Below are 23,136 nucleotides of genomic sequence, written 5' to 3'. Positions count from 1 at the left end.
CCCAAATGTAGTTCAACATTTAATCCCCAAATGTAGTTCAACATTTAATCCCCAAATGTAGTTCAACATTTAACCCCCCAATGTATATCCTATTCCTAGTATGTATTGTACAACACAGTGTGTATAAAATATAGGTCTGCTTCTTACAATAACTTCTTGAAATGTTGCCAGTTTGTAAACATTTGAATCCGTCAAAATTGAAGTGGGAATTGTCAAAGTTGGTTATCCCATCACCTGGTTCATTTGGTCAAGGAGAAATATATTGATCAATCAATTAAAAGTAGCATTGTTACTTGTAAACATATACATCCAATCAAACTGATACATTAGAAGGGCCTCTGTCCTGTTGTTTGCCTCAGACACTCGATACCCGAAACAGCTCAAGGAAAGAATAGAATTTTGGCTGCTAACCAACTGTTGATTGGTTTTATGCATTGTTTGACTTTTCCCTAATTTTCATCATTCATCTGTTACAAAAAGGATGTAAATGTTGTCTATATGATTCAGGGAGTACAATACATTATCTAAGGCTCTCTCTCTGTCTACCCTTCTCCCTTCATGCCCCCCCTCCCTCCTTTCCCTTTCCCCTTCTACATGTATTTCCTAACAGTTGTCTAATACATGTACCTGTCTCATCTTCCACCCCTTTCCTCCCTTTTCCCATTAGAAACCCCACTTTATACCCCCCCCCTTCCTGTCCCCCCTGTTTGCAATACAAACCTTTTTTGGTTGAGAAAAATTGTCTGATTTTGTAGCAAACTGGGAAGGCCTGATCTCTCTGTCTTCGAAATTGAAAGAACTCAACTTGTCTCTAGACTCTTTTTTTTTGGTTTAAAGTTTCAATAAGGGACTGTTTTCAAAAACATGTTTTTAAATCAATTTCATTTATTTGATACAATTTAAAACATTTTGAAGCAAAATTTCACATCTTTTCAAATCAAAGAAAGAAAACAATTCTCACAACCCTGCGTGTATAGTCCTACACAGTATCCATATCATGCGGGATTGTTGTTTCTTTAAAGACTGGCCTTCAAAACTATATGTCTTGGGTTTTTGGTTTCAGCTTTCAAGTAGACCTTGTCATTCAAGTTATGATATTGATTTCGTTTGATGATAATACAATTGGTGGTTTGTCCCATATCAGGACAAGTCACCTTCACACCCACCAGATCACAAAAATAGTCATGCATGTATTATTATGAGAACCTACAATGTAGGCCACGAAACCCCTTATTGGTGGTTGCATTCACACCAAGCTCAACTGGAAAGTTCTTGTAGTTTTTAGCCTGAAATCAGAAATTGTGTTCCAAGTGATGTACATTCACATTTCCTCACATCAGTTCGCTTTCATAGTTGTACTACAAATATCCCGCTATCTTGGAGATGCTTTGTGAAAGTTCAGGTATTAGTACTTTAGTTGTAGGTATTTTGGGGGATATAATATGAGTCTTCTCTTTCACTCTGGCAAAAATCCCTGATACCTTCTGATCTGAGAAGAATTTATGATCAGAAAAAGTTTTTTGTGATTTGATGAGTTTGAAAGTATCTGTTGGGCTTCCTAGGTTAACTCATTCTTTGTCTTCTTCTGTAACTGGCAATCTTTTTTTTATCTTTATAGGTTTTATTTAAAATAAATCTCATAATGTGATAAGCAGCATAAATTTGTATAACAAAAATTCAGGAGAGAAAGTAGCGTTATGGCCCCATCTGCTCTATGATTGTATCAGGATAACCTGCATTGAACTATTTTAACAAAAAAATGCAATAAATTTAAATATTTAAAAACTTTTTCAGTTTTTACTCTTTATTTCAATTTTGATGAAATTTTCAGTATTTTCAGTATGTTGAAGTTACCCTATTCATTTCAAATCATACTATTTTCAGTTTGAAATATTCCTTTAGATATTTATATATGTATATATATATACATGTAGGTATATGGTAAATTGAAATCTGTCATAAATTTCAGTTTATACTTGGAGATATGTGCTTATACATTTCATTATCCTTTATTGCATTTTTCATTCTCTTACTCTCCCACCCCAGGAGTTTTGGTGACGGGTGCATCAGGCTACATTGCGTCTCACATAGTACAGCAGTTGCTGGAGAGGGACTATGCAGTGCGAGGCACAGTAAGGAGCCTGGGGAATGAGGCTAGGATCCAGCATCTGAAGGAGCTATGCCCTGATGCAACCCATAAGCTGGAGCTAGTGGAGGCAGACCTGGAGAATGAGGAGTCATGGAAGAGGTAATGATGGAGAGAAGGAGTCTGTCCAGCCATCGAGGGAGGGGGGGGGGGGGGCTGCTTCAGCTGGTATTCAATACAAACGCACAAGCTATGAATATCAATTTCCTTTTATTCCTTATTGCTTTAACTTCTTTATCCCTCTGTGCCTCACAATAGTAATACTAGATCCAATGTCCCAGTATGAATACTGCATATGTCACCATTATTCTCATTTTTACTAGAAACATGTAATATTCAACTTGCTAGCCAAAAGAAGCATTTAATCTTTTGGCAGAACATTGCCACTCTTCACCCGGGTGTAGCGTTGTACTAGGTAGATCAAAGAGGTATTGATGCTAAACAATAGGATATCAAAGACTTCATACCATAAATTTATATACAGTTTCTAGAAATCATAATTTCACCCTCCTTTTAAATAGGGATAAAATTCTACCATTCACTTCAAATTATTAGCAGCACATTGTTCAAATTAGCATAACCACGCAATGGAAGAAAATTGAATTATCTTCAGAAATTCCGACAATAGTAATACTCAAGCTTGATACAGCATTTTTATTACCACAGGTTTGAGCTTGAGCTACTGCTTCATCAATAGCGCTTAATCCATTTAATGAATTCATCAAGGATTTAATCAAGGAATTAATTAAAAGAGACAGACAGGAAGATATAATCTTAAATATAGAGGAAGAAAATAAATGTTTGATAATGAAAGTCATAAATAAAAAAAAGCAATAAAATGATATTTTTAAAAGCGTAAGAGGAGAAGAAAATATCCCCACCTTTTATTTGTGCTGGTTGAAATGACATTTCTGACATATGTACCTTACATTTATGTGTATTGTGTAGGCCTGTATAGAGGTAATAAAAATAGATAACCATTATTCTAAAAGTAGTTTTATTAGCAAACTTTGTAATCTGAGGAGTATGGAGTGCTCCTCAACAGCGCTGTCATATGGAGTACTCTATTGTGTCAAGGACCCACAGTTGTTTATCCTTGAAATATCTTAAAGAACCAATGTAGTTCTTTATACACTGATTATTTTTTTACCACACCTTTGAATTCTTGAAAAAAAGAAGAAAAAAAAATGATTTTCATGAATTTCTTTAAAAAGCCCCCCCATGAAATTTTCTGTCCATGTCGAATCGATCCATGTAGAAATTATACTTTCTTTGTATTTTTTTTTGGGATTAAAATTTTCCATGTCTTGCCTCCTGTTATGATACTGGTTTTGGTTTATGGACAATGGGGATACCAAAATCAGTGACTGTTGAATAAATCCATGTATTTATATTTGTCTGTGATAGTTTAGAATGACTATATTACATTTTGATGAAAGAAGAAATTCCATACTGAATGATCATTACCCCCACCCCTCCCCTCCCCAAAATGAAATAATGAAAATTGTTAAATTTCCATAGTTTTTATATATTTGAACATTTGATGTGTACATGCATGTATGTACATGAAGGGGGGGGGGGGATTGATTAGGAAATATCAATCCCATAACACGTTATTTAATCTTAGTAATTTGAGTTTCTTGTTAAGTATGGGAGGATCAGAATGGCAGATTCATGTTTTTGATTATGAATTGATACTCTTCAAATTAATGCGTTGAGTATTATCTTTATAAATAAAGAAACCGGACACCAGTCCATTTAATGGCAGTGCAGAGAGCAGTTTTCACTCTGGGCCAAGTACATATGTTTCATAATTCCCTTTAACTGAAAACTGAAAAGGGGAAAAGCTTAATGTGAAGGTTGTTATATTCAAGAGCATCTTTATTTCCACTTAATAATGTGGTTGCACGCACTTGGATCTGTGAGAGACTAATGGGCGATTCCATACATGTCGTACGGGACATTTGGGCAACATTTCTTGTCTCTTAGCTTAATGGATTTTTTTTTTAATAGCAGTAAAATTTACTTTTTTTTAGCAATGATAAAGTTTTAGTGCTTAGTCATGTGAAAACAATAATGACCAACCAAAAATTGTTGTTTATGGGTGAGTTAAAGGTGAAAAAGTTGTGTGTCGTACGGGATGTCCTGTAGTGTAAAACACGCAACATTTTCATCTCTAATTCACCTACATGTATGGACAACATATATTTTATGGTTGTCATTTTTTTTCACCAGTACTTTATTATTACCACAAAATAAAGTGAAGTTTCTGGTTTGTTTGGGCATCAAGTTGAAAAAGGTTGTGAAAATGGCTGATTTTTCTAGCGTGGAATCCCCTAATATGATAAAGACATATTTTGTTGCATTCTTCACATCTTTTAGAATGGTTGGATGGAATGTTTTATATAATTACATGCTGTAGGCCTATATGATACTCATTGATATTGGCATTTTTTGTAATGTGTGATATATATGCTTGGGGAAATGGGAGGGGTTCATTTAAAATACCTGCTCTTTTTATTTACAGGCATAGTATAATTCTGTGTTCTCATACTGTATATGGCACGAGTGTTCTGAATAATGTTCAAAAGATATTTCAGAATAAGCAACTAGCACCTTGGTTTCTTATTCTGTTGAATTGGTTAAGGTGTACTGTCTAAAGATAGAAATACATACAGAAAAAGCACAACTTGTACATATCAGGAAATGAAATTCTGGTTTTACTTTCTGACAGTACTTGCCCTGCTTGGATCTATTTCATTGAACAGTACTTTTCATACTGTACTCAAGTAAATTTCTTCATGGAGAGAACTGGTCTCAACACATGCACTGATACATGTACATGTATCATCCAACCTATGAATGCCACCTTGAGAATAATGTCAGCTCGATAGCAACTGTTAAAACAGATTACCCAGAATGCACAATTACATATTGCATAGTCTTATAGTCCATGCCCAACGATGTGCCAACTTTATCCCACAATATCACAAAATAATAAGGATTAGATACAAGCAGTGCTGATGATTGCCTTTTGACCTCATTTCCTAATAAAATCGATGCTCATTTTTATTCATCAAATTTCAAAATATGATTTTAATTTTTGCCCTTGTTTCAAAATCTATTATGTGTCGAGACTAGTTAAGAATCTATTACAGGATCCTTATTGCAATTAACCTCTCTGGAAGTCAGTCCCTTTTACCTACTGGGTCCAGTTTTATAAAGATTTGTCATAATAACAAAAATATGCATATATTTTTATTAAGATTTGTCATAGTAACAAATGCATACATGTAATTATCATAAAAAATTTGCAATCAGCCAATCAAATCGAATGATTCCAATAGCTTGAGATTGGTATTGCAGATTTGTTATGATAAACAAGTTTTATGTAACAGGCCCATGGTACCAGGTGCCCCTGTGATAAGCCTATGGCAATTTGATGCATAAGTCAACAGATTAAAAGCACTTTGTCTATATCCTTTGCAGTGCTGTAGATGGCTGTTCCTATGTCCTTCATACAGCGAGCCCATTCCCCCTAGCCATCCCAAACAACGAGAATGATGTCATCAACCCAGCAGTAGAGGGCGTCACTAACGTGCTCAAGGCGGTTGCAGCCAACGGGAAAGTCAAACGAGTGGTGGTGACAAGCGCGGGATTGGCTATCTGTGGTTTGTATATAATTCAATTTGTCTTTATATTTATATTGGGGCGTCATGGTCTAGTGGTTACGACACTCGTCTTTCATCAGAGGGACGTGGGTTCGAATTCCAGCCATGACAAAAAAACATTTCTTATTCCTTGGTATTTAAAAAAAAAAAACTTTTCATCATTCTGTTTCTGCTCTTTCGTCCTTGCACATATTCTACAACCAAGTTGGGATTCCCTTTTTAAAGTCAGATGGGCATTAGCGTTCATGGGGTGTGGATTTCTATTTGCTGACCCCAGACTTTGTGAAAAGGAATGGAAATACCTGTAACAGAGACATCTTTGGGGGAAAGCAAACTCAGTGTGTACCAGCCATGCCTGCTTAGCTTTGGCAACTGTCAAGCCAGGGAAAGTTGAGATAATTACCATTAGACAATTTCTAGTGGCATTACATAATGTCTCCTGGGGCCCGTATCACAAAGCTTAGCAATGATTTTTCTACGATTGATTCCATTGACTACAATGTACAATTAATCGTGAAAATCAAGTTTACAATTAGTCACTAACTTTTTTGTTATGGGATCCAGGATTTTCCAAAAAGGGGGGGGGGGGCACATTTTTCCAAGAAAAATCTGAAGTTGTCACAAAAAAAAATGAAGGTCATGTTGCCCTGCTTTAATAAAATTTGACAAGCAAAAAAAAGAGAAGATCCTCACTTGTGATTCAACAACATCTTTTCATTGTAAATATTTGCTGTTCCTCTTAATGGGGGGGGGGCACACTTGTGTTTTTACAACATATTTACATTAGAAAAAGTGGCTGACTCTCAAAGGAGGGGGGAGGGGGGCATTTCCGACCCTGGGGAGTTTGGCATCATTGGGATCAATGGGGGGGGGGAGATTTCCGGCCCATGACCCCCCCACCCCCCCCCTTGATCTGCCATTGATCCAAATGATATCAAACTCCCCATGAACAGAGAGGATAGTATGCCTTTATTACTCAATAATCAATACTTTTTTTGTTTTGTTTTTGCAGGTAATCTATCAAACAAGGAATACAGTGAGAAGGATTGGCCAGATAATGTTGATGGTTTGCTCCCCTATCCAAAGAGTAAAACACTTGCAGAGAAAGCAGCCTGGGACTTTGTAGAAAATCTTAAAGGTCAGTAAACTCCACAGAACAAGATTTGACCAATGATCACTCTTAGGGGGTTTTCAACAACTACCAGATACAAACTCGATCATGTGTCCCAAAAACAATTGTAACTAAATTTCTCAGTCTGGCATTTAACTAAAAATTCTCAATTATCATTATTATTATTATTATGATAATATTTTCATTATTATTATTAATTATTATTATCATCGTCATCATCATCATCATCATCATCATCATTATCATCATCATCATCATCATCATTATCATTATTAATATTAATCAATTCAATTCATTTTTATTCAATTATTATCATTATCATTATTATATAATTTCTATCATTTTAAGTCATAGTATTACCATGATCATTATTATTATCACATTCTTCATTATTAATATTATTATTATTATTATTTTATTAATATTATTAATTATTATTATCATTGTCATATTCATCATCATCATTATCATTGTTATTATTAATATTAATCAATTTAATTCATTTCAATTCAATTATCATTCTTATACAATTTCTATAATTTCAAGTCATAGGATTACCATGATCATTGTTATTATTATCACTTTCTTCCAGATGAGGAGAAGTTTGAGCTTGTTGTGGTGCATCCTGTCGGCGTTGTTGGCCCCATTCTAAGCCGGAATGCATCAACTAGTACAGAGGTCATCAAGAGACTTCTTCTCAGGAACCCGTTCCTCCTACCCAAGGTCAACCTTCCTCTAGTAGATGTCCGTGATGTCGCAGCAGGTCACATCGCAGCAATGAAATGCCCCGAAGCAGCTGGTGAGTTGCTAGTAGAGAGTGCCGTTACCATGGAAACATGGGGATGCAGAGTTACCCGTCTTGCTGTCTGTGTTTTGATATATACAGAGAATGATGATAGTCCCAGCAATTTTTTAGGATTGATTTGTTTGTAGTTAATATGATATTATTTAATGATTCGTAAATTTAAACTTGAAATTCTATTGATCCACATCTGTGAGTCACACGTTTACTGCTCAATCCTGGTGCGGAAAGAACATCAGATCCAACAGTTCATTTGCCCAATCGTCTGGGGACAATAGCAATATTATGCTTGTGCATGGTACCATACATTTCTTTGTTAATGCTGGATACGCTACTGCAATCATTTAATATTTGATAAAAACATTGATAATGATGATTAGCTATAATGATAGATGACTGAAAGATTTGTCATTGTATTGCATATATTTGTACACCTTTTTTTTTATAACCAGTGACAATCAGAGTCCATCAATTGGATAATAAAGGAATTTGATAATGATAATGATGATGGTGATGATGAAGATGATGGTGATGATGAAGATGGTGATGGTGATGATGATGATGATGATGGTGATGATGATGTTGATGTAATGATGATGATGATGATGATGATGATAGTGATGATTATGATGATGATGATGATGATGATGATGATGATGATGATGATGATGATAGTGATGATTATGATAATAATCCTGGCAACTTGTACATGTATTATGAAATGTCTGAAATCTGAAGCTACAATAGAACTTCGTATCAATGCCATTCATTACTATCTAGAGTTGCAAGAAAATGACTGCAATGCTTTGAATGACAGTTATCACCTTGTTGCACTATAATCTCTAGTGTTGTTTTTACTACAGGTAACAGACATATTTTATGCGGTGGAAACATGTGGTGGAACGAAATGGGATCAGTATTAAGAGCAGAGTTCAAATCACAAGGTAAAATAGAAATATTCTGTCTCTATGTGAGTCTGTCTATATCTCTTACTTTTAATCTAAGATAAAGTTTGATTTGAAAAGGGGGAGTGGAGAGATTATTCATTAAATATTACATGTGCATCAAGCAATCTAAGTCTTTCTATACGAATGACTCTTCTGTGTAAAATTTAGATGTTGTGAATTGAATCCCTTCAACATCTTCTGTTCCTTCAACTATTATTGTTGTTTTAATCTTCCATTTATTAATGTTTTATTGAATCTGGTGCATCTATTACCAGTAAAGCCCAGCGCACACTATACAACATGATTGCAATAAGATGTGATTGCAACAAAATCACATAGTGCGCCAACCTTTGACGCACTGCATGCTACCCGCTTTGTTGGAGTAGGATTGCAGATCAAATCTCAGTCATTTGACATGTCAAATGTTTCTACAATTTTGCTGATTTCAGCCAATCCGATTTGTCCTAGACAATGACGTCATGGCCAATTTGCTGCGCTTCTGCAGCGCAGACAACATAAGCGCAAAAGCAGAGGCGCTATGAGATGCAGCGCGGTGTAGAGATGTTGTAATGTGTGCGCCGGCCTCTGATGCGATTTCACTGAGATGGGATTGGCAACTTGTTGCAGTCGGATCCTTGTGCACTGCATAGTGTGCGCTTGGCTTAACATCACACATTGCTAATTATTAACACATACAATAAGAAAAAAATCATTAAATCATTATTTAATAGTATCTTTCATCTATGATGACATGAATGTGCAACACAAATGAATTAAAAAACAGTTTTTTGGAATAATCATGGTAGCCCTATTATGATTTTGTGATGGGCATAATGACACATGACAGAAAAAAAAAGTGTCACCTGATCATGTGAAAGGGCTCGATTACAAATTGCACTCAGACAATAATTCTGTTACATATGCTGGTAATCATACAGTACATTACAGGTTAAATATGCACAGTGATTTTATTATTTTATTACATTATATGATGCTTGATAGTTTGTCTGTTTGTTGCTCTGTTTGTTACATGTTTGTCTCCTCTCAGTATGTTTTTCTATCCCATCTCTCCCTCCACCTGTCTTTTTGTCTGTCTCTCTGTTTCTTTCTGTCTGCATGCCCCTCCCCCCTCTGTCTCTTTTGTCTGTATTCTGTTTGTCCCCCTTTATCTCTCTCTCTCTTTCTATCTGTTTGTTTCTCTACATGTACTGTTGTCTGTGTGTGTGTCTGTATGTATGTCCCATCTACAGCCTGTATTTCTCTTTCCTGCATCTATTTCACTCTGTCTGACTGTTTATTTATCTCTTTCTGTTTCTATATTTTTTCAATTTTTTTTAAATTTCTTTACTCTACTTTTTTCCATGTCTCATTTTTTCAGGATGTCAGGTTTTCATGTGTGTTTGTATTGAGCAGAACATTTTTCATTCATTTTTGCCTGTCGGGGTTGGATGTTTGGTGATTGTGTAACATTGTCTTTTTCTCCTTACCCTTTATTTATCATTGTATGGAAGACAGTGTCATATTCACAATACCCACTCATCTTATTTTGTTTATGAGGTACATGTATTATCAAATATAGAAGGACAATTCCATAAAATAATCAACCTTTTTGTACTTCCGACCCCCATTTTTCTCAAGTATTACTTCACTTCATAAACTGACCAAGTCATGGTCATTTGAGAGCATTACAGACTTTCAAAAGAACCAGAAATCAGAGACAGAAAATTTCATGAAAGTCCCACATATAGGGGGTTGGACGTACATATTTTATGGAATTGCCCAGAATTGAAAAAGATACACTTTGTAAATTTTTTAATTGATAATTTCTTCTTTTAATATCTTGATGATATCCTAGAATGTCATGCTGTTTATTGATATATTTTTGTTGGAATTTGATATGAGCTGTGTATCTATTTCTCTGTCAGGTTACAATGTTCCTACCATGTTATCACCAAAGATCTTCATCCGCATGGCAAGTCCGTTCATGAAAGAGACAAAGATGATTCTCCCAATTTGGAATAAAGTCTCTAAATTTGATAACACAAGGGTAAGAATGATCTTTTCTATCATACAGGTAACTTTGCCTAATTCAAATCTTGTGTAACCACAGAAATCTGTTTGGGCTGAAAATAAATATATATCAGAAAAAATAGAGTAAAATTCACATAGAAGAATGCTGAAAATTTCATCAAAATCTGGTAAATAATAAGGAATATTGCATTTGGAAGTTTAGCAATATTTTGTGAAAACAGTAGCATATGCACACCATCATGAATATGAAATGTATGGGCTGATGACGTCATGTCCCCACTTTCCATTTTCTCATATTATTATATGAAACCATAATTCCAAGTAAAAGAAGCCCAGTATGAATTTGAATCACTTAATAAAGGCCTATTAAAGGACAAGTCCACCCCAACAAAAAGTTGATTTATTACAAAAAAGAGAGAAGTCCAACAAGCATAAAACTGAAAATTTCACCAAAATAGGATGTAAAATAAGAAAGTTATTAAATTTTAAATTTTCGCTTTATTTCACAAAACAGTTTTATGCACATCCTGGCTGGTATGCAAAAGAGGAGACATCCACTCACTGTTTCTTTTGTATTTTATTATATGAAATATGAAATATTCTAATTTTCTCCTCATTGTTAAGTGGTACAACGATTAATTCCTCCCTGAACATGTGGAACTATATGGTTCAGTCAAGTTGGTCCTTATTGTCAAATCTATAAAAAATGAAATATTGTATAATTCAAACAATAAAAAAAAAAAGAAATAGTGAGTGATGGACATCATCGACTGACTCACCTAATTGTGCATATCACTGTTTTGTGAAAAATAAGCGAAACTTTAAAATGTAATAACTTTCTTATTTTACATCCGATTTTGATGTAATTTTAAGCACTATGCTAGTTTGATTTTTCTCTATTTATTCAAGTCAGCATTTTCCTGGGGTGGACTTGACCTTTAACCCTCGAACCAAGGAGCTCTGTTTGAAGCTCCTTGCTCTGATGATGAAAACAGAGCAATATATTTAAGAAAAAGGAGTTATGGTTGATGATTTGGTGATTCTTTTGCTTGGACTCTTGTCCTTTGTAATTGTATTCAATAATATTATAATATTAGTGAATACTATTATTCATTTTAACATTTTAGATGGTAGAGGTCTTGAAGATCCAACCTAGAGATCTGAAGGCATCTTTGATAGACATGGCTTACAGCTTGATTGAAGCTGGTATCGTCAAAAAGACTCCCAAATACAGAGGCCCAGGAGGGGTGGAGCCTGTTGCTAATGGTGATGGGGAAGTCCCTGCTGTTGCGGCCAATGGTCCAACCACAGAGGGGGAGAGTAAACCAGAGGAGACCAAAACAGAAGGTGAGGTTTGGTGCAAAGATCCCTGTATATATATTACGCATATATGAATAAGTCTACTATATTTTCTTCATTTCCAAGGGGAATCCACACTTTACAAGCTTTGCTTTTTAGTGGACCCCCCTCATTTCCTTTTATGCTCAATATTATACTGTTTTTTTGTTTTACGAAGTAAAAATGCTCGTCTGTAAAATTGTACTTGATTTGTATTACTTTATATTACTTTGTATTATGTTTTGAATGGAAATGGAATCAAGAATTGAATTGAAAATTGAAATTGAATCGAGGACCTGTTTAAAAAAGGGTTGTAATTAAGCGCAACTTGACGTACATCCAATTAAATATGCATGTTTTGGGCTTGAATTTGATTGCATCTCTATCTATAACTGGTGGTTCACAAAGAGTTAAGTATAACTTGCTTGAATGCCAATGTGCACATATATAAAACACAACCTCATTGATTGATGCGCAGGTCAATACGTGATGTGTTATATATATAGGCCTACTGCACGCAACTGGAATTTAAGCATGTCTCTAAATCACCCTTAAAATTGTTAAACGCCCCAAAGTCATGTTAAATATCAATCATCAACCTATTTTGTAATTTTTATATTTTTTAAGTTTTGCATTTTTTATCATCTATGGGGGTATCACAGACATCTATCTCCCCCCCCCCCCTCTCGATGAAAATATATGTTGATTTTTTTCTTGTTGTTTAGTTGCATGAGATGACCAAAAAAAATTCAGATTTAGGAAACTAAATGACATCAAGGACCAGATACCCGAGACTGCGATCATCGGCACTTTCGATGTTTCTTCACTGTACACCAGCATTCCCCACGACGAAGGTATCCAAGCATTATGTGAAGCCTTGGCCGCCAGTGGCCATTCCAGTCCCCCCATATCCGATATCAAATCTCTGATGTCTCATGAACTAACAAAAAACAACTTCACATTCATGGGCAAGCACTACCTACAGATATTCGGTACAGCAATGGGCACCCGGATGGCTCCTTCATTCGCCTGTCTCTTCATGACGAAGCTGGAACAGCAGATGTTAGATTCAGCCCCCTGTCGCCCATGGATTTGGTGGCGTTACATAGACGACATTTTCTTCATCTGGACCAGGGATGAAGACAGCCTCCATACATTCATTGACCACATCAATTCCTTCCACAGGACCATCAAATTCACTTCTGATTTCTCCCAACAGCAAACCCACTTCCTTGATGTTACAGTCCAGAAAAAGTCTAATGGTATCACCACTACCCTATACTTTAAACCCACAGATACCCACCAGTACCTCCACTCATCCAGCTGCCACCCCCGTCACTGCAAAACCGGCATCGCTTACAGTCAAGCCCTCAGACTTCGCCGTATCTGCTCCGAGGACCCTGATTTTTCCTTCCATGCCAGGAATTTGCAGAAACATCTCTGTGCCAGGGGCCACGGGGCCAGGGCAGTCCAACTGGCAATTAACAAAGTTCGTTCTCTCCCCAGATCTGAAGTTCTCAAACCAAAAAGTGACAAGGAGACCACCGACAGAATACCGCTTGTGACCACCTTCCATCCCAATCTACCCCCTCTCCGCAAAATCCTGTTTGATAACCACCACATTTTACACACTTCTGATCGTCTCCAACAGGCCGTTCCCGATACTCCCCTTCTAGCATACCGACGCCCACCGAATCTCAGGGACCTCATTGTTCGTGCTGAAGTGCCCTCCCTCACTAACCATTCTTCTCCCATACAGCATGGCACCTTCAAATGCACCAGCAACAGGTGCATCATATGTGAAATACACCTTCACGAGGGCGATACTTTCACCAGCAACTCTACCAGCCTGTCTCACCAAATCAAGGGCAACATCACATGCACTACCACTAATGTTGTATATATCATCACTTGCAGAGTTTGTAGGGTACAATACATAGGGGAAACCAAGACCACACTCAAGAAACGATTCTACGGGCACAGATCCACCGTCAACACAGCAAAGCTGGACACTCCAGTTGGCCGCCATTTTAACCTCCCCAACCACTCCATCACTGACATGATGCTACAGGGCATCGAATCTTTAGGTACCCGTCCTGACTCAGTCCGTAGTAGCAGAGAGAAGTTCTGGATGAGACGACTTCGCACCACCCAACCTCATGGCCTGAACATCCAAGAGGGGAACGACTGATTTTTCTTTCCTATCCACTTTCAATTTATATATACATATAATTTTTCCCCTCAGCTCTTTTGAATAGTTACATTATAGTTTCTTACTCTACTTTCCTCCCATATCTCATACAAGCTCAGCTCCAATTTTTCCTTCCTTATTCAGGCGATATAATAATTATTATATATATATATATATATTTGTTTTTCTCCACTCACCTCTTTTAGATTTACCACATTTGCTTATTTACATGTATACTATGGTTTCTTCATAATACACCCCCTCTCTTCTATATTTGCTTTTACCTTTTTAGGCAATTTGCTTCCTCTTTTTCACATATACAGGTTTTTTTTTTTCCCTACTATATAGTCTTATGTTTTTTTCCCGTCACACCTAGCGGATTACAATATCAGTTACACCATATGTGTATTTATATATATTTTTTCATATACATTTCTTTTTTGGATATATTTATATACATATCACTTATAGATACATATTTCACACTTACCTTCTTCTCTTAGTTTGTTTAATGCTTTATCATATACACTTATATGTCTTTTGCACATTATCAGTTGTTCCCCATTCTTTTTCTTTTTTTCCCCCACTCTTATGCACCAGTTTATTAAGCCTTTCTTTGTAACCTGTTTGACCCACCTCTCACTAATTCTCTTGTTTTTCATCCCATTATCACTGTTTTGTTCCAGATCCTGTTTGATGTTGCCTGCCTCATTATTTTAATCCCTCTTGGCTTGAGGTCTTTTACTGGCCTTACTTACACTAACTTCCCTTTGTGTCTGCCTACTCCTTTTCTTTCATCCCCTTCACTAACCTGATTGGTCTTCTCTACTCACTAATGCCCATTTTGTCTCCTTGTTTCTAGTGTTGCTGTAGCTTGTTTGTGGTCTATATTATGGTTGTTCCACTTTATATGTTTGTCATTTTGCCTCCGACGAAGATTCTGCTAGGATCGAAAGCTTAGGCCCCATTTTGACTTTATAATTTACTCCATTGGCTCTCTTTTATTAGATAAGCAGTTTTCAGCAGCTTCTTTTTGCCAAAAAAAATTCAGACATTTCAAAATTCAAATAAATCACATTTTAAATGAAGTGTTTGGCATCCATGTCAGGATGACCACTTTCATAGTCAAAGACATTGTTCATCGCAAAGTACATGTGCTATTGTAATGATCATGATTCATATCAAGTGTGATACACAATATTTTCAAAATCACAGGGCTCTAATATATCCAAGATCATCCAAGCCCATGTCTATGGATGCCCAGTTGACTGACCTTGATGCACCTTTCATTGTCCTTGAAGATTTATTGTGCCCTTTTATAATAATAATAATAATATAGGATTTGTATAGCTCAAGTACAAGTACTTACTCCTACATGTATTTCAATCTAATTGATTTTTTTGTATTATATTTAATTGTCATGCTATGTTACTTTTATACGTTGCAGGGGCGGCTGTGCTGAGGCTATGCTACTTGGTCTTGTGGGGGGACCGCCGAGCGTGGTGGTGGTTTTCAGCACTGGATGGGTGCTGTTTCGACATCATTGTTGTTGATGACTTTGAGTGGTGTGTAATGTGGATTGGTATGATGTGTTGTGAGTTGTGTAATGTATGGTATGGGGTGTGTTTTTGGTGTGGAGTATGGTATGGTGTGGGTGGGTTTTTGTAGTGTGATGTGTTGTGGCATGGTGTTTGTGATTGCTCGATGTCAAACTGGGGCCCATTGATGTGTTGGACCGGCACCGTGCTTGGGGCGCTCCCCCCACGGCACCGGGTAGAGTTTCAGTGCAGCTGCCCTTGCAGTGTACTATTAGATTGTTTTGGGTTAGTATTATGTCACTGTGTTTTTGCATTGTACATTATCTTATGGCATTATTTTTGTAATTATTTATTATATGTTATATATTCTTCTTTGTATGCCAACAGCCGGAATATGATTTTTAAGCCAATGTAATTTCTTTTTATTTTGAGCATGACAATAAATTTTGAATATCTGGTTCTGCTGAAAAGAATAAACATTGCAATTAATTCTGGGTGATGGACATTAAGTGTTAATGGTGTCATATTTCGCATGAAATCTGACGTTCGATATGCTTGAATGGAAATGACTCAAGAGATGAAAGCTCTCCTGTGTCTTGAAACATTGACATAATTCTGAAAATGTTGATATATTTTTCAGAGAAAACAGATGAGAAAGAAGAAGGAGCAAAGGAAGAACCCAAGTCAGAAGAACCAGCAGCGAATGCCGCCGCCACCGACAGTACACCGGCAGAGAAGACCGAAGATAAACCAGCTGATGAGGAATCAACACCGGCTGAAACACCAGCAGAAGCACCTGCTAAAACACCCGCAGAAACCTCAACAGAGGCACCAGCAGAGACTAAAGAAGAAACACCGGTAGAGGCACCGACAGAGACGCCGGCTGAAGACAATGAAAAGGCACCTGAGACTCTAGCAGAGAAGACAGAAGATACTAAGCCAGCAGCTGAGGAGAACAAAGGTATAAGTTAGATATTGTTTGATTAGATAAGTTATGTTTTCATTTAGAATCAATTCTAATTTCCTTTCTACATCATTTCTGACATTCAAACTTCATTTCTAATGTTTTTGTTTTATTTCTAGTGTTACTACATGTATGTCATTTTGAATATATTAATTGTCATTTTTTTAAGTTGTTTTATTTTTTGTTTGTTTCTATTTCATTTTTAATGTTTCAACTTGATTTTAAATATATTGCCTTTTCATAGGAAATATTTCAATTTTTCAATAATTCAATACAATTTAGTTTAATTCAATACTTTTTTTTTCAGTTTAAATGTTTCTATTTTAATTGTAGTACATTTCTATTCCATTTTAAACACATGCCTGTTTTACCTGTTTCATGTGATTCTATTCTTACCAAAATGCGTGTGTGTTTTTTTTAAAATCTAGTTTCTAATATCTGATTGGTCAAATGTGTTCATATTTCTTAACTCCTTTTAATCTCATCTGTAGAGGATAAGAAGGACGAGACTGAGGCAACCGAATAAACACAGAGGGATGAATTCCAGCACCAATAAAGAAATGGATTTTATGAAACCTCACATCATCATCAATCGATGATATCGCTCATCTTGTATATTTCTTCATTTTCATCGACTCTCGCCTGTCAGATCAAATCATTCTGCAAAGAACAAAGTGTTTGTGAATTTAGATTTAAATCACACATTCAAAACAATTCCTTATATGTCATTCAGGGTGGAAATTTTCATATTATAATAATAATAATAAAGTCATATTCTACCCAGGGAAGCCCTGCTTAACATGATGTTATTATTACCCTGGCTTTAGCAAGGCTACCTTGATATTGGCCCATCGGATCAAATTACTTCGCAAAGAACAAAGTGTTTGCGAATTGAAATATTAAATCTTCAAGACAATTTCTTCTTTGCAAGTTAAGGCTGAAAATATAATAATTCCAGCATCATTGTGGTCCCATCGCATTTTTATCTTGCCTGGAATATTATAAGCCCACTAAATCGTTGACTATCAGTTTTACATATTTGTAATCAGAGCTATTAGGCACATTTGAATGTATTAATCAATGGAATGTAATTGTATCTCTTTTATATATACATGTATGTATATAAAAAAAAGGAGAAAATTAAGAAAAACACACAGATATTTTTAAGACTAGTGGACTCCCTTGATAAAGAGTTCATTTATACCACTGATCCTTGACCTCCAATTGTTGTTGTTTTCTTTTTAATGATTATTGCACATCTTTGAAAGTGGATCATCAGAGATTTAGGGCACTTTGATACACCTGCAAGGCTGTTTTCCCGTAATACAATATTTCATATTGAACTATTTGTTTGCAGGTACTTTATATGTAGTACGTATTTACAATGGTTGACTTCTAAATTACACATAATGGTGCTTCTATTTCAGCGTTAAAAGGAATTCTGACTTTTTGCAACATATTTTCAGCAATTGAAAACAGCTGGACCCTGTTGCATGAAAGTTTCTGACTTGGAGACCTTGTCATCCAATGATAACTAGGCCTACCATAGTGATCATGCCAATCAGCCAATCAAAATCAAGGATTCCATTACCGTTTGATAGAAAAACTACCATGATACTAACCTTTATGAACAGTCTCATGTTTCAAAAGTGCCCATTTCTTAATAAGTTTTGTACTTTTTCATCATTTCCAAGTGGCATTCCTTATAGATGACTCCACCGTTTCTTCAAACTGACCAATTTAGCAAGTCACTTTTGAGTTCCCTAGATTCCATGTTTCATATATTATCTTGGAAGATATCTGAGACCAATGTTATTTCCTTATATTCTGTTTCATTGATGAACTTCAAATGTATCGTTTATGATTTAATTCCATATGTATTTTGCATTTTCAGATTAAATTCATAACCTTTATATTTATATTTATTATTGCTAAGATATGAGACCAATTAATTATTGTATTTCTACTTTGAATATACTTGAATTTCAAAATGATCAGTTAGATCATTCACTGATTTAAAGATGTTTGGCTTCCATTTTCTGTGTTGATGTTGTTTTGTTCTCAGTTTCTTTCAAGCATTTTACAAAGCATCTAACATAATACTTGGATTCTCAGTTCAATAATCATTTCTTGCCTTTGTGATAAGACTTTAGTACCGTACTCCAGCCCATTTCATGAAACATCTTTTTAATGACTTTCACTGGCATATTTTGCTCTCAGCCAATCATATGCAAGGATTTCAATAGCTTATAACATATTTCATTGTGAAAACCACTGCATTATGAGTTCTCTTTTGATTCCCATCAGACTTTTACAAGGGATTATTCATGAAGTGATTTGTAAATAGTTTTCAATGATGATTTGTTGTAAGCTACTGAAACTCTTGCATCTGATTGGTGGAGAGCAAGTCAGTATGAAAAAATTGCAGACAAGGTGCCTCGTGAACCGGTCCCCTGCCTTTCACAGGACAGATTTAAGAGAAGTTCTAATGTTGCTGTTTTACTTATAAACGTTTTAATACTATAAAAAACAACCCAAAACATAGGGTACTAAAATGAACAAAATGTTGAAATTAACAAGTATTTTCATTTCTTATGGTGATTCAATATTCAGATGGGAATACATTTTTTCTTGTTATTAATTTTAGACGTCCATTTTTAACTGTTACCTGCTGCACTTCAGCATTTCAAATTTGATTATATTTTGCATTGACTGTACTGCTTCATAAATGTAAATTGAAGTTATCGAGGAGCTCCTTATCATTCAGTAATAAGATCGCTGTATCTATTTCTATATCCAATTATACATTGTTCTTTTATTATTTGTATTGACATTCATATGAGTATTTAAGTATTATTTATGTTTGCGTATTAAACAAGTTCAGTCTTGTGTTTTATTAAATAACTATTCAGTACAAGGTATTTATTATTGTTTTGTATTCACAATATTTTGCATAATCATGGATATAAATTGATATGGCTTGTAATGTATGTATTTGTTCATATTATTTTATGCTCCCTACTTGGCGCTGGTTTCTCTTATTTAATGATTTTATTTCTGAAATTGCTTAAAATGGGACTTGCCTTAATATGTGTTCCAGTTGATAAGTTTGAAAGTATTATGATATTTTGAGTACTGGTATCTTTATTTTGCTACATCTAAAATGATGATGAAATACATCTCATTTTTAAACTTTATGCATTTTAGATCTTTAGAAATAAGTTCGTTTGTATTTGTTAAAGCTAATTTGGAAACAACTATGAAAGAGGTGTCATGGCAAATATTGCATTTAGTATAATTTTTAAACAATATTAATATACATCTGAATAATGGATATAGTCTTGGAATGAAGATTTGATTTTAATGAATTAGGACTATAAAGTTTGAAAACAATTTTGATAATTTATTGATAATCATGAGCATTGGTTCAACCAGTAACTTTTCACTCTTTTCTTGAAATGATGTAAAGATAGTGTGTTATGTAAATATGCTTGATAATGTGCTCCATGCTTTCGATGTGCTACACGTTTTTAAGCAAACAGGGAAAATTATTATGTGCAAACAAAACACTGACAGTATTTGAATATGCTCTATGCATCATCTTTCTTTAACCCATCTTGCCTTTTTTATGCTATTGTGTCTTGTAATATGGTCAGTAAAACAATGATGTTTCAACATTGCAAATGCCCATGTACATGTCGTATCTAATTACAGCTAGCGTCATTCCATGTCCACACTGCGATAGAACTTTCCGGGCGCAGATTGGCCTGACCAGTCATCTGCGCACCCATAGAACTCACCCATGCAATCCAAGGACGGCTAGACGGTCCTTGACGTTCCCGGCGGACGAACAACAGTGAAGGATAAGGAGAGAGGGAATTTCTTGTCTTATTTGCTGAAGGACTTAACAAAATTAATGGCATTGCAATCTTGTTTTATAGTATTATGTATTTCAAATGAAAACAGAAAATAAGATATCAAAAGTAAATGAATGGGGAATGTTTGAAATGAATTGGGGAGGGGAGGGCGCTTCCACTTTTCAATTAAATTTGTATATTATTAAACATAAAAATGAAAGTGAACAACTGATGGTGATTTTTGGTCAGCCACCCCCCCCCCCCCCCCCATTTAAAACTGTTGTGTCGCCCCTACAACTTGGTGCAATATGAGCTACATAACCTGACAACTGCTTTTTATCATTAAGACGGATTTGAGGAAGAGAAAGAGAAGACAGAGTTTGGAGTTGAATGATTTCAATTTAAAAAATTTCACTATAGCATGAGGTGGCAAGACCTATTGAAACTCAGTGGTCTTAAGAGAGAGAGGAAAAAAAACAGTCTCACAAACATTTCTGCATCCTGTTATTGGTTGATAATTATCAGGAAGTTAATTTGGCAAATAAGACAGTTTTGTGAATTTTGATTTTTTTAAAGACTAAACAACCAAGTTTGGCTCCTAACAGATAACCCTCCCTGGTTATTTATGAATAGGAAGCAGGTCAGGGTTAGATTCTTTAGATTCTTTCCATTTGGTATTGGTAATTATGGACCAATTCTAGGGGGTGCAGAACAGTTTTAAGAGGAGGCGGGTGGGGGTGACCATGGCCCCCGCTCCCCCCAAAAAAAATAAAAATAAAAAATAAAAAATCAGAGACCATCCAGTTTTTATACTCTTGTACACATTTAATTAAAAAGCCTCCCCCCATGCTGTGGCCCCTAACATTAATATAATGTGGGTTTTTTTTAACAGATGGATGTAAATTAATGCTATTTCATCTCTGGCTGTATATTACATAAAAATATGCTGCAGTACTTTAATAGAAAAATAAGAGTAAGTGATTGACACTTATCCCATAGTCGTAGATGGAGACTAAAGTTAGACAAATCATAATTTAATTGCTTGATAGACTAGTTTCTGATCTTAGGAATAGTTTTCTCTCAGAATAAAGTTCTAAAATTTAGGACAGACATAACTAAAATGTTTTTTTTTAATAGTGAGCAGTAAGAAGATCATATGATTAAGGAAAAAAAGTAATAGTTATCAACATGTTTTAATGTGGATTGCTCATCTGTGTATATGAATTATCTGAACACCTTTTTTCCCAATTTTATGCAAATTCATGCAGCAATCTGCTTACTAGTCTTATCTTATTGTATGTAGATATTGCATCATGAATTAGTGCACCATATTTGATAATCATAAAAAGTTGTTCATGAAGTGTACATACTTGTATGCAATTTCAATCACTGGCATTTTATCATGCTTGTTAGACTCATACTATCGAGATATTCTGATTCATGAAACCTTATACAAAAAAATATCAAGCATGTTCATAGAGCCTGCCTATCTTCTATAGGCTTATGTACACTACATCACACGTTAGAACAATAAAACAGACTTGCAATTCTCTGTTTACATAACACCCTTGTCAGATAGTATTTGAAGAAAAAAAAAGAAACTCTTTTGACAGATCATTTTCTGTATTATTCATTTATGATTCACATCATGTGATATTGGTATTGTGATCATTCAACATCAATTGTGTTTGAAGAAGAGAGAATTGTACCGTCGTACAATTGTACAATTGTACATGTAGGAAAGTATTGAATTGATCAATGTTGATATGCTATTGTACTGAATCTAAACATTGATGCATCATTTAGCCCAAATTATCCTGTTAAATGAGTATGTTGCATGTAGATCACTATGAGTTGGCATATGTTTTGAAGTTCACCCTACTCTGGTTGGGGATATAATCTGTAGATTTTGTTGATAATATAGTCTGGCTGTAGTGTATTTCAAACTAAACTGTAGTACATGTAGAATAATAGGAAATCAACATTTGCTTATACTGTATGTGTATGGATGCTCTCATTATATCTGCACGGTTAATTCTAAAGTAGGCCAAGTAGATTTATAGGCTGATGTATGTGACAATTCTTGCTCTTATTATTACTATCACTATTAGTATTATTATTAATCTATTTATGCTATTTGTATACAAATTTGTAATATGTGAATACCATATGGACCAACTTTTTGTATTTTTATAAGCCATTGCGATCAGCAAGGTTTTGTATTTTTTCTTCTTGCGCATATCACTTGTGGGCTAATAGGCCGATTTGGCTGAATTATTTCATTTAATGTGTAAACCTTGTACAATTTATGTTTGCCTTGTTGATTTTTAAGGAAATTAAAATATTTGGCAATACTTGCAAATATTGGTTTGCATATTCTTCTTTTAATAGAATAGTTGCATTTTCTGGTATACGAGAGAGAGAGAGGGATACAGAGACAGACGGGGAGAGAGAGGGGGGGGAGGGGGAGAGATGTATAGACTGGCAGATAAAGAGTGAGGAGAGGGGGATACAGAGAG

General features: G+C 35.3%; 1 protein-coding gene across 1 annotated transcript; it reads left to right on the top strand.

The window, feature by feature from the left end:
- Window positions 1–1,383: 1,383 nt before the first annotated feature.
- Window positions 1,384–22,979, top strand: LOC129279427 (uncharacterized). Its single transcript, XM_064110990.1, has 10 exons — window positions 1,384–1,402; window positions 2,047–2,248; window positions 5,636–5,817; window positions 6,830–6,955; window positions 7,542–7,748; window positions 8,615–8,695; window positions 10,624–10,745; window positions 11,857–12,076; window positions 16,437–16,757; window positions 17,252–22,979. The coding sequence occupies exons 1-10, from the start codon at window positions 1,384–1,386 to the stop codon at window positions 17,284–17,286; spliced, it is 1,515 nt and encodes a 504-aa protein (XP_063967060.1). The 3' UTR covers window positions 17,287–22,979.
- Window positions 22,980–23,136: the final 157 nt, after the last annotated feature.

Source organism: Lytechinus pictus, chromosome 16 (genome assembly GCF_037042905.1).
Source record: "Lytechinus pictus isolate F3 Inbred chromosome 16, Lp3.0, whole genome shotgun sequence".
Taxonomy (NCBI): domain Eukaryota; kingdom Metazoa; phylum Echinodermata; class Echinoidea; order Temnopleuroida; family Toxopneustidae; genus Lytechinus; species Lytechinus pictus.
The sequence above is the reverse complement of the archived record's forward strand: the minus strand, read 5'-3'. Positions and strand labels throughout refer to the sequence as shown.

Bases quoted from the DNA above. Each gene is read 5' to 3' on its own strand.
- LOC129279427 (XM_064110990.1), top strand. The intron at 10,746-11,856 runs GTAAGAATGATC...TTAACATTTTAG, and splicing joins CTAAATTTGATAACACAAGG to ATGGTAGAGGTCTTGAAGAT. The intron at 16,758-17,251 runs GTATAAGTTAGA...TCTCATCTGTAG, and splicing joins AGCAGCTGAGGAGAACAAAG to AGGATAAGAAGGACGAGACT.